The sequence below is a fragment of the Esox lucius genome, chromosome 13 (assembly GCF_011004845.1).
Source record: "Esox lucius isolate fEsoLuc1 chromosome 13, fEsoLuc1.pri, whole genome shotgun sequence".
In the NCBI taxonomy this organism is placed as follows: Eukaryota; Metazoa; Chordata; class Actinopteri; order Esociformes; family Esocidae; genus Esox; species Esox lucius.
Genome location: NC_047581.1, coordinates 20,548,359 through 20,565,396, shown reverse-complemented (window position 1 = coordinate 20,565,396; position 17,038 = coordinate 20,548,359). Strand labels below are relative to the sequence as shown.

Below are 17,038 nucleotides of genomic sequence, written 5' to 3'. Positions count from 1 at the left end.
CAACCCCTGGACTCTCCAAATGAGTAGTAAAATGCACATTTTAACATGCCATATTACTGTAATTGCAATAGTGTAAAAGGGTCTTGAGCAGCAGCATGTGGTGCTCTGTAGGACATACGCAGTAATCTGTCTCACAGACAAAGCAGATTTAACATGATCCCTAATCTGCTTTACGATAAAGAAAATCTGTGATTTTGCTCTACTGAACTGCACTTCAATGAGGCTGACCTTCCACTTTTGTTTTTTATGCTGAGTTTAAATGATATAATCAGATCAGCAGTCGTTCAAGTAAGCAGAGATATCTATTTAGCTCTGCTTTCCTGAGATTAATAAATAGTAAATGTATTTGTGATGTAAGCATAGTCATGGGACTGGAAGATTAACAACAGACATAAACGCTGTGTAAATAAATACTGTGTGGACACCACTATATAGTTGTTTTCAGGGCCACACATCATTGTCATTCAGGAGATCTGATGCTGATAGGTGACTGATAGTGGATCTTTTTCAAATAGCAGCTGAGTTTTATCCGTATGATTTCCAAAACAAATCACAGACATGTCAAATACAATCTGCCTCTAAATTTTAACGCTACTGTAGCCGAGCTTACTGCCTCTACTCTCATCCTATTATCATATAATCGTGTTACATTCTACAGTTATGGTCTGGTCTCATGAGGAATGTAAACAGATAACATTAATCTGCACTAGGTAACAACGATGCCCTTGGTGGTATCTTCATTAAAACAGGGTGTATGGAGAGGTGGTTGGGTACAGGGACTTTTTGTGTGTGTGTGTGCGTGCGTGTGCATATGCTTGAGTGTACGGTGGAGAGCAGGTTGGGCGTGGTTGTTTTTTAAGGGAATAGGGCAGGGACCTGAAGTGTGATAAGGGGCCGCAGAGGTAGTGGAGTACTATAGGACAGTAGATTTGGAGTTAAAGGGGAGCTACACTGCTTTTTAGGCACTAATTGCTAGTTCAGCTAATATTCTGTTGTGGGCATGTAAGGGTTACCAGTTCACAGAGAAAGACTCAATGGAAGAGGAAGGGACCGAGTGGGGACATGGATCAAGACATTGCGGCATATTATCATCGGACTGAGGGATTTGCATCTGATGATCATAATATATAAAACATTTACTAAATGAATAGTTCTGTTTCTCTCAACCACAAAATGGAAAAGATTCAAATGACTATACCGAATGTTTTTGTGACTATACCGAATGAAAACAGTCAGGTGACTATACCAAATGAAAGTCACAAAAACGATCACTTCCACTCAGGAAGGACTTACATTGACTTGCTACGGTATATGTAGGTATTCTTGTACTGCGAAGGAAATAGATAGATGCAAAAATAAATAAATATTTCTGCTGTTGTCATTTGGTAAATCTCCATATGTATTTGTTGATGCTAAGTATGGGAAATGAAAGGTCCAATGAAGGGGATAAAATAATTAGATATCAGGGAATCAGGGTGCTCAAACCAGCCAGGTTACTGTACATCTCCATCATTTCACATGAGAGTCCTAAGCCAGCTCTTTTTGGAAAAGGTTAAAGGGTATGCACAGCAAAACCTACGCTTTTACTGAATTTGATCAACATTTGAACTAAAGCAGGTGTAATTACAATCACCAAAGTATGAACAATCAAGTAAAGCCTTATCTGAAAATCCAATCATGTGACATGAATCTTAATCAGTTTTGAGTTTGCTTGGAGGAAATTATGTCACATTGTTGTCTCATCTTAATACATCCAATGATATGCTTTTTATATTTTCACTTCCCGCCCTAATTTGTATGTGTACAGCCCATCACTTGTCATTCCAAGATTTAGCAGGCAACAGATCAGATAATAAGCTAAACAGTGCCCATAACATCTAGCATTTGTTGGGCAGATTTTTCAGACGACTTCTTTCAGAACATGATGCAAAAACTGTTGCCACTGACAGTCCCAGTACGAGTACCCGATAACAACCGACAGGTTAGCTAGCTAGCCAATAACATTAGAGATTGTTAAGATACAGTGAAAAGGCTAGCTGTATAATTGTTAAAATATGTGGTGTTTTTATGATTTTGAATGAAAATTGTGTGTGAATGTTGGTTAGAATCAGAATGAGAACTAAGAAACAAGAATATTTCTAACATCATTCCCATACCATTCTGTTCGGTTTGTGTGTTTCGAGGAGAGATTCTGGCTTTAGCAAAAGCAGTTGTTAACATACTTATTGCGCAGTAAGAAAAAAAAACTAACGTAACTGCTTTATGATACTTCAGGATCATTTATTAAACTTGAGTGAAACTAAAATATCTGTGCCTACGCTTTAATTGCCATGGACATGGTCCATATCGCCGCTGACAATGAGCAGTGCAGGATTTTACCCAAGATTGGGGATCCTAATTAGTAAGCATCTGTTACAAGTATGAGGCCTGATAGAATTCACATTTGCACTTATTTTGCATTGGTTAAAAGTCACTTTTCTGTGCCATATTGGTATCTGAAGATTCTTACGATGACCACTATTAGCACCCCCTAGAAAGAAATGAATACTCTTCTCAATTGTCAATATTTCTAACGATTTGGGTAAACATATTTCTCTCTCTGAAAATCCTGCTTTCACAAATCCAACTGTGTGGCAAGACAATACAGCTTATATGACACAATATGTCTCTGAGCGGATATGACTAACCTAGCCCGGGCACCTGGGTAGTTGAGATTTACAGTCAAATTCTATTTGGAAATGGGCACCTCCAGGAAGTGAGTATGGGCCTGATTGAAAGCCTACAAGAATGTCAAATGATGACCATGTGAAGAAATGAGTAGGATTCCATTTTAACCTGCAAAAGGGGTTGCTTTTTGGGATAATCTTTTATTTATTGGGACCCGAAGCTTTTCAAACTCTAGGAATCAATAAAGAAATATTTACACATTATCCTCCAAAAAAAGTTGCAAAATGGAAAGTATCAAAGCCCAGCATCAAAACATTTGTGTGTCCACTGGTGTATGCACAAATCTCAGACTCAATATTGGCCAAATTGTTGTGTTCCTGTCAAACCACAATGCAATTTTTATGAGATACTGGCAGTTTTCAATATAATTAACATTGTCATGCAGCTCACATGTGGCTCATGTCAAATAGTGGTGTAGATGCCTATTGTTTTCTAGGATTTTTTTTAAAACTGTGATATACTCATGATTTTCCCTTGTGCTGGGACTCTGGCTTACTATCATCTCTGTTTTTGAAACAACAAAAACAAGTGGGGCAAAGTAAGAGCTGACTTCATGAGACACATTCTGTATGAAATCCAACTGAGAGTTCCTCAGGGTGCCTACTTTAATATGCCAACCAGGTACTTTTGGTATTTTATTAAACTAGCAGTGTCTCAAAATAACAACTGTTGACTTACCTCGTCCATCATCCAGATCTTTGGCGTTGCGTCCTTTGAGTGCTCGGTTCCAGCTGCTTGTGTAGTCTCCTCCTCGGCCTTCCCAGTCATGGCTGTCCTTCCCAGCAGCTCTTTTCATCCAGGGAGGGCCATACCTACGCAGGGTGGGTCTGCGCGTCTCTTTGAACACCCTCCCATTCATCTGTGCCCCCTCTGCCACCCTTTTCCCCAACTGAGACGCCAGCAGGGGGTCCCGTCCCCTATTAGCTCCTGCTGAACTGTCCCCTACGAAACCCGAGTGCAGGAACACGAGGCTCCCAGCTGTCAGATAGAGGAGGATGAAGGAGAAGAAGCGCACTGGTTTCCTCCGGAAGTAGCGCTGGATCTTTAGCAGAGGTCTGGCCATGCTGGCTCCCCCTGCCACTCCGTTAAAACGCCCCAAGGACACAAAAACATAAAGTAGCGGAGCAGGACCCTGAAAACTAAAGGTCCTATCACACAGGACAGTGAGTCACAATAGGAAATTCAAATCCGGGTGGAAACATTTATTATTTCTCAGGTTAAAAAGGTGTGTGTGTGTGTATGTGTGTATAGGATCTCTGGATGAGTTTTGTCCCCATGAAGGTGTGCCGTCTATGGTGTCGGAGAGTGGCTCCTGTGTGTGTGTGTCTCTCTACGTTCCCACTGAGAGGGCATCAAGAGGACAGAGCGCTGCCGGGGGGGCCATTACAGGACAGGTGAGTGGATGAGACCAATGACCACGGCAGCAGCTCCGATGCTTCCCACCACTCAAACGAGACACTTCCCCTGCTGTGCAGATGCAAGAAGGCTTGATTCAGTCTTCGCCCTGATACCCCCTGTCCATTCACTGTCGCAGTCTGTGAAGGAGGTTGTGACTTGCCACCTGAAAGCAGAACAAGCCACATTACTCCTCTCCATTAGCCGCCAACACACGCATAGCAACCTCCACTGCTCCTCAACAACACTCAACTATAGACTGCCAGGAAGCCTCCAAAGTAAACAACCATGAAGAAAAAAAACAGCCAAACAAAGGTGAAGCACTGGCAAGTAGCAGGTGAAAGAGAGGCTTTGGGCTTAGTTGTTGTTGCCTTCGGTTCTTACTAAACATAGCTGTGGGTGGTCCTCTCTGTTCCAGCCTGCTCTGCTCTACAGACTTCATTATCTCTGCTGAATGAGGTTGGAAAGGGAACATTGGATGGGGAGGGGTAACAGAGTACTCTGCAGCATTTCCACTGAAGCTGGTTTAGTTCATCAAGGTGTCAGTAGGTAATTAAAAATGCCCAACAATACAGTCTAGCAATTAGTCAGTATACTCTACATCAGGGCAGCTCCATCCTGTTCATGGAGAGCTACCTCCCTGTACGGTTTCTCTCCAACTCTAATTTTGCACACCTGATTCTAATAATGAGCTGGACGAAAAGTAAAGTCAGGTTAGTCACACGTGGGGTTGGAGAGAAAACCTACTGGATGGTAGATCTCCAGGACCAGGATGGTGCAGCCCTGCACTACATCATGGATGGTAGCGGAATCATTTATTAAATCTGTCTTTTCTTTTTCTGTTTTAGTGGTCCCAGATCAGCATCTACATACATTCTTTCTATTCAGTGGAAAAAAAGTTAATGGGATTCAATATATTACTAAAGATTTTTCATGTAGTAGAAAATCAAATTCAATCATCCCCAAGGGCAGTTGGTTGGTGGCACTGTAATGCAGGGGATTTTTGGGGATCGGATGGTAGGAACATAATTACAAAAATTATAAAAAGGAATTTATGCACTAATTATTGCCCCAAAAACACTATTTGAAAATAACAATTTCATACGTTGAATACATTGTCACACATGCACACACTTCTTTTGTTTTTACCTAGGGGCTATTTTGGGACCTACTTTGGCCCGTGGGCTGCCTGTTGACGACACCTACTGAGGAGGCTTTGTGCCTTTTCCCAGGTCTTTTCTATTTTTTTGTGAATAGCCCCTCTGTCATGTCCTGTTCTGTCCAGGGCCACAGCAGCACCTGGCTGGGAGGGGATTCACACCGTGGGGGTAACAGAACACCATCAAGAGGGACATGGAATTTTCCAGAACCTCCATGGCAACAATCACCCCTTTACTTTGTTGTCTGGCTCACGATAAGTCAACAAAGCACCTGAAACTGAATGTGATTTCCTTCACACTATTTTGTCCTAACTTTCTCTTCTAGACCATGGCATTAAGAAAAGATTTTGGGCTGCGGTTGTGAAGAAAGATAAAGGGCACAATTGGTAAATGCTGGCAGAATATTACAGTAAAAACCCATGTACAAATGTGCGGACACGGAAAAGCATGCTTGCAATCACTCGTAATTATTCATAATCACACAAAATCACAATAAAAAGCAGCAACATATCATCAGAAACATGTCATCCCCACAAATGATACACAACACCACCATGGCCAATCAGTATAAATCAAAAGAAACGTAATTCACCCAAAAGTAGTCAAAATCTTAACCTAGGTGTATGAGATAGCCTATGGGTCCCTAACACTTCAATCCTTTTATTCTTGAATATGTTTTTCTATTTTCAACTCTGACTGATTTATCCATCTATGTGCGAGGCCACGTACATGTCAAAGATTACTGATCAATTGTGGCAAGTTTGTTTAAGGTATTAATCTGACCAATAGTCTATAGAGTGATCTTTGTCTACAGATGCGGAAAATCAAGTTAAATGTTTTTCTTGAGAGAAGAGGAACTGAATAATTGCTTTTGGTCAAAACAGGGATCTTGCTTGACCTTGCAATGTATGCATTTTCAAAAGGTTGTCATAGTTCCGCCATCTGCTCAAGCTGTATACTTTTGGTAATGGAGGATCACTATGGCTAGTTATATAATTCCCTGAGGTTTTGGCAAAATTAGGCCTGTGGTGTCCAAGCTATTTTGTGTATTTTAAAAGGTAGAGATACTGTAGAATATGGGTCAAATGAGGTGAGGAGAGCAAACTTTCAAAGTTAACATTTTCAATCGCTTTTTATAGTCCATCCAATAATCTGGAGGACAACAGTTTTTTGGGATACAACCATGCAGCCGTCGAGGTTCACAGTGAGATCTGCTAACAATGCTCTTTGTTTCTTGGGTCCTAAAACGAGCATTTCTGGTTTCCTTGAGTTTAAGAGCAAGAAATTCTCTGTCATTCACCTAATATCTGAAACGCATGCTTCCAAAGTAGCTAATGTAGGGGCTTCTCCATGCTTCATTGAAATATATAACTGTGTGTCATCAGCATAACAGTGAAAGTTTACATTGTGATTTCGGATTACATCGCCCAGAGGGAGTATATATAGTGAGAATAATAATGGGCCCAGAACCGAGCCTTGAGGAACACCAAAGCATACATTTGACTTGTCAGAGGATATGCCATCCACACTAACAAACTGATATCTTTCAGATAAATAAGATTTAAAACAGGCTAGAACATGTCCAAGTAGCCCAATATGGGTTTCCAGGCCATTAGAAGGTCATTTGTTACCTTCACGAGTGCAGTCTCAGTACTATGATGGGATCTGAAACCGGACTGGAGTATTTCATAAATGTTATTTGTCTTTAGAAAGGCATTCAGTTGTTGGGAAAAAAAAAATCTTGTTGGGAAAAAAAGATTTTTGAGAGGAACGGGAGGTTCGATATTGGCCTATAATTGTTTAATATGTCGGGATCCAGATTAGATTTTTTTAGAAAGGCTTAATTTCCGCTATTTTTAGTGAGTTTGGTACACATCCGGAGGAAAGGGAGCAATTTATTATGTTCGGCATTGGCTGACCTAGCACAGGAAATATCTCCTTAAGTAATTTTGTTGGAATCGGGTCTAGCTGAGAGTTTGTGGGTTTAGAACTCATTACAAATGTAGTAAATATGTCGAGCGATACGGTATCAAAAAAATTCAAGTGTCCCCATTGACACCTGGTCAGGGAGGTTCAGGAAATTTTTAGGACGACTGAGATTTTGAGGACCATAACTATTTAAGGAGGAGTCAGTTATTTGTTTTCTAATGGTAATGATCTTTTCTTTAAAGTAGTTCATGTATTCATTACAACTAAAGTGAAGACCCACTTCACTTGCTAAGCTTTGCTTTTTTGTTAACTTTGCAACTGTATCAAAGAGAAATTTTGGATTGTTTTTGTTCACCTCAATCAGGTTGGAGAAATAAACTGATCGAGCAGACGTGAGTGATTTTCGGTATTGTAGTGTACTGTCTAACCAGGCTAGTCTAAATATTTCCAACTTGGTGGAGCGCCACTTGCGCTCCAATTTTCTGGAGGCTTAATTGCTTAAGTGCTCTAGTATTGTCTGTGTACCAGGGAGCAAGTTTCTTGTTGCGTATTTCTTTAGTTTTTAGTGGTGCAACTGTGTCTAATGTATTTCGCAGTGTTGAGTTTAGATCCTCGATTTGATCGTTTACAGATTTATTTACTCTGTCGTTAATGAGCGAACTTGTAAGAATATCAAGGAATTTATTTGTAGTCCGAGAATTTATAGTACGGCTTTTGAAACTCATTGTTTGCCGAGCAAGTGGATTTCTTGTTTTAACAGTAAATGTAATAAGACAGTGATCCGATAATCCAGGATTCTGGGGGGAAATTATTAGATCTATAATATCTATTTCTCGTGACAGGACTAAATCTAAGGTGTGATTGTGGCAATGTGTTGGACCTGAGACATGTTGGATGAAACCCATTGAGTCAATTATGGCTTCAAAGGCTTTTTGAAGAGGATCATTGGACATTTCCATATGAATATTGAAATCGCCAAAAATTAGAATACTATCTGCCATGACTACAAGGTTAGACAAGAATTCTGGAAACTCAGTGAGGAACATTGTGTATGGCCTGGGGGGCCTATAAATAGTAGCTATGTAAAACGATTTATCGGCCTGGTTAACTTTCATTAGTAAAACTTCAAAAGAATGAAACTCAGTGATATGTTTGAGAGTAAATTTATATTTACTGTCATAAATATTAGCGACACCCCCTCCTTTTCGGGATGCACGAGGGATATGATCAATAGTATAACCAGGAGGAGAGGCCTCATTTAAGGCAGTGAATTCATTAGGCTTTAGCCACGTTTCACATAAACCAATAACATCTAGTTTATGATCAGAGATTAATTCATTTACGGCAACTGCCTTTGGAGCAAGGGATCTAACATTTAGGAGTCCAATTTTGAGATGCGAGGTGATACAGTCATTTTTATTTTATTAAGACTTTATCTTAATAAGGTTGTTTTTGTTAGCACTACCTTGTTTAACTTTTCTCAGCCTCAACAGTTATCTACATATCATTGTAGAGGACTACACATTTGCATTTCTAATTAGTATGCTCAAATTACCATAGTAAGTCTTAAATTAGACACTGAAAGAAAGACAGGTTTCAGTTTTCAGTTTCTTTGACACTCTTTACGGGCAGAGAGTGAGATGCATCCTTATGTTCTGTAACTGTCAGTTATGGATCTGTGAACGCCATGAACGTACAATGTATTGCATGAAATTAACTAGGAGGCTTTTGCAGCAGAACAATCTGAAGCGTCTTAAATTGTATCCAGAAATTACAGAGAAAAATGGAACCATTAGATTTTGTTGAGAACAGTGGAAAGGAGTTGTTGAGGAGGGCAGGGGAGGACAGGGGAGGGGAGCGGGTATGAACGAGAGTGGGTATTCAGCCAGCCAAGTCACAGCTGAGCCATCACTCAGACAGGACAGGCTCAAGCCCCCTGATTGGCCATTAATTCACATTCATATTAAATTAGCCAGCAAATATTTAATCAGAGTGGATTCTGGGGGGAAAAATGTCAGAGTTAATCATTGCCGGGCGGGCAGGCAGGCAGCTCATGCTGTGGGTCATGGCTCCACAGGACACTCTATAAATAAACTTCATATCTGCTCTGGGACTCATTGAGAACTAGGCACATGGCCATCCTGCAGCATGGCCGCAGTCCTCTCCCTCTGTGACACCTCACTTGGGGAACAGGTCTACTGCACACACAGTAGACATGGGCTGTGATTTGTCTTTAGCCTGGTTTGATAACTAAAAAGAATGCAATGTGTAAAGTCAGAAAATCAGCTGTCTCCGCTCACCCTGTTATTAATAAAGGGCCTGCTCCTAGGCTGCAGAACCTTCTTATTAACAACCTCAACAACATAGCTCAGGCAGTATGAAACTCTCATCCATTTATATGCAAATCACACAGTCTTACATTAAGATGGCCCCTCCCTGGAGTACTGTATTCACGCGTTTTCTATCATGTGTAGTCCCTTTGCGTTGTAGGGTAGGGAGGCAGCAGTAACTGGTGTTCACACAAGCAGCATCCCAGACATGAGCTCCACACACAAACATGAAACCAAATCTACTGCAGTAGCCTTCAAAATGTAGCAGAACTTGTCGCTAGACTCTTGACCAAAAATGGAGGGATCTGAATACTCTCTAAATCTGACAAACACTGAATGTACTGTAGCGGACTGTGCATGGTGAGCCTTGAGCAATTCTTTCAACCAGCAATGTTTTTTTTTCCACTAACAGATTTGAGCCACAGAAATTGGATGTGACCCTGTATCAACTGCCAAAATGAATAGTTCTGAACAATTCCCAGAACATTTAATTTTAATGATTTTCTGTTTACATGTGGTGGTGAGGTGGAGGCTTAAATTGGATAGAGAATTACCCTTTAAGTCAAGGTCAGATTGTTTTTACACACCTCTGCTACAAATCACATTCCATGGCTGCCCTCCAAATCAAATAGAATGGACATTATATCATGCTTGAGTTCAAGGTCATAAGAAAATTGCATTAAAAGTAAACAAAGTTGACAATCATAACTCAGGTCTGAAATCTCCCCAATATTAAACTGTAAGGCACTTCATGGTTTCAGATGACAGTATCCTGGACTTTTAAAGTAACATTGCTGTTTAGTGCAGCAATGGTGGATTGTTTGAATTAGGGCTTAATCATGTTTATGTAATTTGGCAACAGATGAAGCTAATACAGGCCATACAGAATTAATCTAATTTAAATCATTTGTTTTCATTATCTTTATTTGTGCTTCTAGAGCTATTGTATTACTTTATATAAACCTTGTTTCTCCACTTTACAGTGGATATAAAATGGAAGGTTTTAGTGACGTAAAAGAATGAGACAAAGTTAAATCATGTCAGACCTTTTTCCACTTTTAATGTGACCTATAATGTGAACAGTTCAATTGAAAAACATACTGAAATCTTTGAGGCGGAAAAAGGAAAAATAAAAACCTTACAACAACCTGGTTGCATAAGTGTGCACACCCTCTTATAACTGGTGATGTGGCTGTGTTCTGAATTAACCAATCACATTCAAACTCATGTTAAATAGAAGTCATTACACACCTGCCATTATTTAATGTGGCCCTGATTAATCACAAATAAAGTTCAGCTGTTCTAGTAGGATGTTCCTAACATTTTCTTCATAGCAAAAGCCATGGTCCGCAGAGAGCTTCCAAAGCATCAGAGGGATCTCATTGTTGAAAGATATCAGTCAGGAGAATAATTTCCAAAGTATTAGATATACCAAGGAACACGGTGAATACAGTCATCATCAAGTGGAGAAAATATGGCACAACAGAGACATTACCAAGAACTGGACATCCCTCCAAAATGTATGAAAGGACGAGAAGAAAACAGGTCAGGGAGGCTTCCAAGATGCCTATAGCAACATTAAAGGAACTGCAGGAATTTCCGGCAAGTAATGGCTGTGTGCTACATGTGACAACAATATCCTGTATTCTTCATATGAAGGGTGGCAAGACGGAAGCCTTTTCTTACAAAGAAAAACATCCAAGCCTGGCTGAAGTTTGTAAAAACAAACATCAAGTCTCATCAAAAGCACATGGGAAAATGTGTCTGATGAAACCAAAGTTGAATTAATTCCAAAAGGTATGTTTTTGGCATAAAAGACACCATGCCCACAGTGAAACATGGTGGTGGTAGCATCATGCTTTGGGGCTGTTTTTCTTCAGCTGGAACTGGGGCCTTAGTAAGGGTGGAGGGAATTATGAACAGTTCCAAATACCAGGCAATTTTGGCACAAAACCTTTAGCTGAAGAAAGCTGAAGAGGAAGTTTACCTTTCAGCACGACAATGACCCAAAGCACACATCCAAATCCACAAAAGCATGGCTTCATCAGACGAAGATTAACGTTTTGGAATGGCCCAGCCAGAGCCCAGACCTGAATCCAATTGAACATCTGTGGGGTGATCTGAAGAGGGCTGTGCACAGGAGATGTCCTTGCAATCTGACAGATTTGGAGCGCTTTTGCAAAGAAGAGTGGGCAAATATTGCCACGTCAAGATGTGCCAAGCTAATAGACTCCTACCCAAAAAGGCTGAGTGTTGTAATAAATTCAAAAGATGCTTCAACAAAGTATTAGTTTAAGGGTGTGCACACTTGCATTTTTACAGGGGTGTGTAGTCTTTTTATATCCACTGTTACTCTTTAAGAGGACAGTTCAGTGTTGTTTCCATCTATGGCTAAAAATTATGTTCTAATCCCAAGTTAATATACTGGGTGGACATTTCCTGGTAATTACATTTTCATGAGAGAAAAGGGATGATTACGATATCAATCATAGAAAATATTTCCCAAAAATATTTTGTTCCCATGGTCAAATAACTACAACATAAAACATATGGTTTGGTTTAGATACATATGCATCCAATATCCATTGTTATGTATTTTCTTTGCCAAAGGAACACTATTCTGCTCCCAGATTCCTGGGAAACAGGGAGAGGCTCTTAAACAGTTAGACCAAAAGTGTTGAGGTAGTGTTGACCACAAGTGCGTTTAAATCTATTCCTCCCCTGGCTTGTGATGCATGGGTTTGGCTGTGACTGGTTTCCTCTCAAACATCAATTGGTCATTTGGTACAACAGGAGTAGCTTTTGAAGCATTTTTCACATAATTCAATAATCCAGTACAGCCAAATGTATGGGTCCTAATAACAAAAATAATTTCCTCGTGAGGAGGGGGACCTGTATGCCGATTTACAAGACTCCAGGTAATATGGGACTGAAATGTAGTGAACTTGTGGCTTGTTACAGCGCCACCGTTATGCTTATAGCATGGTGTTTCTTAAGGTGTGGAACATGGGCCTTCACTGCGAGGCCAGTTTGGGCGTTTTGGTGACATTTTTAAATATCCCGGGAGAATACTCAAATAATAATGAACCTGAACAAATACAACAGGATTTCACCAGTTTCACTGCTGAACATCTACAGTTGAAGAGTACCTATGATAGAAATTACAGACTTCTACATGCTTTGTAAGCGGGAAAACCTGCAAAATCGGCAGTGTATCTAATACTTGTTCGCCCCACTGTAATGAACACTAACAGAGACCGGCTACAAGAGATACTTACAGTACTCTAGGATTTGAGCACTACTATCGCCAAAAACAAGAGGGCTTCTGGCGCACTGGCACCATCATGCAAGCAAGGAAATAGTGAGTGCCTCTGTGTATACCTGTGTACACCTGTGTATACCTATACCTGTGAGGCTGAGAACAAAATAGGCATATAAATCCATATCCCTATTCTTGCCCATGGGACAGTAAATTAGTTGTAAGCACAGACGTACTGTCCTGTTAAACAACCACTGCACTCTCTTTCCACTCTTTCTGCTCTGTTGTCTTCTTATGGATTCAGCCGGCTGCTGCTGCACCGTGTGCAACAGCCATAGCTGTCAAATCAAATCCCACTATAGACAACATTTCTTCCCCAGCGATAACAATGACCATGTTTACATTAAAACATGTGGTGAATGTGCAGTGATTACAGTTCCCAGCATCTAACTTTCATAGTGCTTTCAATCACCTGGACAGCATGAGACTCCTTTTTTATAATACAAGCACACACACCTGAGGAAATCAGCTGTGCTTAAAGGGCCATTCCACCCTGAGGGGTGTAACATGTTTGAAAGATTTCTAGGTCAGTGAGATTTCTTTCACAATTTTTGGGGGGAAATTCTAGTACACTAAGGTGACCTGGTGTTTTTGAATTTCCAGTTTATTGTTAGTTTGTTTTTATCCTCAGCAGATAGCAAGCTAGCTAATCTACTAAACACAATGCAGCACAACAGCTATCAGTTGGATTAATACTTTTTCAGGAGTGATCTCACATGGTGATATTGCTTCATACAATTTTGAACCAGATGAGGTTAACAAAGAGGATTTGAGAGAAAATCAAAGCTCAACATATTCTAATCAAATCACCTAGCTACTTTCTCTTGCCAGTATCTTTGTGTGGTGAAATACATTCAAATACAAATTAAATAATGTATTTACTAATTGGAAAACAACAGTTCTATCATGACCAAGACGGCAAATTAGTTAATTCAGTTGCTATGGTTATTAACTTAATTTTCTTGGTTTAGTTTAGAAGGTACAATATGTGGCTATCAGTAATTTACTGTAAAACGCATACTGTAGATATGGCTACGGTCGTTAAAACAGCAAATTTACTATAAATTAGAAGAAGCTATTTGCCTGTCATAATGAAATTACAACTGGAAAACATTATAAAGCTTGAAACTTAATATAAGGTAAAAAAGCACCACAGGTTGCCAAAGTCTCAATCGTTATTGTTATGGGAGGGTTAAAAGAAAGGAGCTTCCAGCATATTATTAAACATTATTATATATAATGTGCCTGAGAAAAGTGAAACTGTGCACCATAGCAGCTATTTCTGCTATGGCAGTGGTACAGTGGTAGCCAGCACCCAAAGAGTCTCGGTCAAGTCTTATTGCCAACCATTTAAATTAGACCCATGTTTGATCCTAGTGGGTCAGTCTGCATCAGCAGTTGACTCAATTCCAAATACAATGAATTACTGGTAACCACTTAGAGGCTGTAGAAGCTCAACAATGAGGCTAGGAGAATCTCCAGACCTTTTCCTCTCCTTTGTTTAATGGTCCTGTAAAGATGACATAATACTTTCAATACAGCTTGCATGGCCTTTCACGGGGTGCCCAAAGGAGCAACTTTACATTCTATCAAACTATTTCATGGTGTAACACTTGCAAACACTGTATTTCCCATAGCAACTGGTGAAATTGTTTACTATATTTAATGACAGGATTCATTGAAACTCACTTACTTGGGGAAGGAAAATGTTTCACATTAGCTGTACTCACAACTCACAAACTGTCCAGAGGCAGCACTGAAATGAAGACAGTGAAAAGTAGTCAGAAAAGCCTACAGCTTGAACACCAGTAATATATTGTATATGTCTTGTATATTTAGCTAGCTGTTATCAAGTTAGCCTATAAGCCAATCAAGAGCTGCTATTACCTTGTGAACACTACAGGAGTGAAATTACAAATATGCTTTAAAAGTGCGTTAAAACAATGATTTTCTTCAGAACAATGTATGGAGTGGAGTATAAAAATCATAAAAAAACATTTCCATGAGTAAACTTCTGCTCATCCTTCCTTATTTATAATTGGCCAGTTCAAGTTGCTCAGCAGGATTAGCATTTTTACAGTGTAATATGGATGTGTTTTTTAAGCTTTAGTTAGACGAGTATAGGGCAGGTCTGCAATTCTTTTGTTATGAATGAACTCAATTAAAACATTATAAGATGAAGATTTGAGATTTAATGTGAGAGTTTCATTGGGCAGTTACTTTAAACAGTGGCATTCAATGAAGTGGCAGATACCAATAATGCCCAAGCATTTGGCACAAAAAGGCTTTAACAGACTAATCACAGGATGGGGTTTTAGGTGAGCCATACCGTTTAAAGATTAGAAATTAAGCCCATGGATGGCAGGGGAAAGGTAATCCTTATAATACTCCACAGACCATTAAGCTCAATGGTTTCCTTCTTACAGTGAAAGTGGTAAATAAAAGCCTCTAAAATACTGTAATCCCATCCTATACTGTAATAACTGTCTCTGTGCAGTAGCCCCAGCTGACTGTGGTGTAATGGAGTAACTACATTGGTTCTGAGAAACATAATCAAATGAAAGCCATTATCCCTATCCACCCATGTGTTTTTACTCTGACATTTCCACATTGGTCCCAGAAACTTGCAGTCTAATAAAAACTGTCCAGAAATGGATTACGTTTCCTTTGACTATGAAATGTGCTTAAGAGCTTTGAAGTGCAATTTAGCAAATACATTTTTTTGACCGTGCACTAAAAACCAGATTCAGCAAGTGTCACCCTGTCCTCATGGTCTCTTTGTTTTACCTCCTACCCCATCATATTTCCAACCACCCACACAGAGAGACCAGCACCCTGCCCCGTGGCCCTGGACTGAAATTTTAGAAACAATCGGGTGAATTGGCCCTCTCTGATGGCTCACTAAAAGAAGTAATTATGTGCAGTGCTTCTGAATGGGGAAGCTCTGTCAATGGGAGATCAAATGATGTCTTCCACTCACCAGCTTGAACAAAGAGATCATTCAGGACCCAGAGAATATCTGTATTTTTTCCCCTGGAGGGAAAACGTTTCTACTTGTTTCCAGTGTTCCCAAACGCAGAGAATGCCGTGGCTTTATTAAGAAATAACTCATAGCAACATTATTCTCAGAAATTCAGTCCACTGTGATCTAAAGAAGGTTTGTTGTGGTTCATAGTGAGTTTTGTCAATGGAACGAAAGGGAGGGCAAGAAGAATAGAAGGATGTGTCGGGAAATCGCAGCAATAATCGCAGAAATATATGTCTGTTATTGATAATCCAATCATAGTGTACACAGACTTACACTGTACCTTACTATACAGAAAAATTTTATACATGTGGGGACCATAAAACCAATTCGCTATCCTATAACTTAATCCCAACCCTAACCTCAATAACCTAACTTTATGCTTAAACAAAACCTAACCATAAACGTAACCCTGTAATATCTAAATCTAAAAACACACCAACGTTAACACTAACCCCAGTGGCACAGTACAGTATATCCTAAACTTAACCACAAAGTCGTAAATAGCCTAGTGTATCTGGCCAAATCGGCGCCCTAGACGCAAACTATTGACCCAGACTGGCCTTTAGTGTACTACTTCCACCCTTTGCCCACTGCCTGAGCACAGGCTATGTATGTACTGCTACTCTTAGTAGTTCTAGCTTAGCAAGCTTAACGTGTTACATTTGAAATAGCTAAAACCTTTTAAAAATGTCCAGAAAAAAAACATACCACTATACTTGTCTACTTTAATTGTCTCCTTTCTTTCTCATCTATCCTCTTCTTTCTATACTGTGCACCAGAAGTGTTGCTAGGATTACAATATGTTCAGCCAGGGCTTAGCCCAGAGTCTACGTATAGATTGATTGCCCCCATATATATTTTTAAGGGGGTTTGGTGGGCGCCCAGTTGGCGCCCCTCTGCAGTTTGGCGCCCTAGGCAACCGGCTACTTTGCCACTGCCTAGAAACGCCCCTGGGGACAGGCGAAAAAATCCTTGTGGCAACCAGATGATCAGGTTTTACTATCTTTGTTGGGACACACTGGATCACACCACAGCAACTCCGACATTGGAGTAATTTATTAACTTAAAAGAAGGCTCCTTGTTTTCCATATTCATATTAACCAAACAGGAAGCCACATCCCTTAGCTTGGCAGAGACGGGGAGCAGCTAC

General features: G+C 40.0%; 1 protein-coding gene across 4 annotated transcripts in view; it reads right to left on the bottom strand.

Moving 5' to 3' along the window:
• Positions 1 to 17,038, bottom strand: part of wscd2 (WSC domain containing 2) — an 87,705-nt gene that overhangs the window by 54,381 nt on the left and 16,286 nt on the right. For 2 of the 4 annotated variants that reach the window (XM_020052839.3, XM_010896392.5), the window contains exon 2: positions 3,406 to 4,288. In XM_020052839.3, the coding sequence (XP_019908398.1) occupies positions 3,406 to 3,790 (385 nt within the window). In that variant the 5' untranslated portion in view covers positions 3,791 to 4,288. Of the gene's footprint in view, positions 1 to 3,405; positions 4,289 to 14,553; positions 14,617 to 17,038 lie in introns of all 4 variants that reach the window. The other 2 variants (XM_010896393.5, XM_020052838.3) reach the window with 2 other exon arrangements.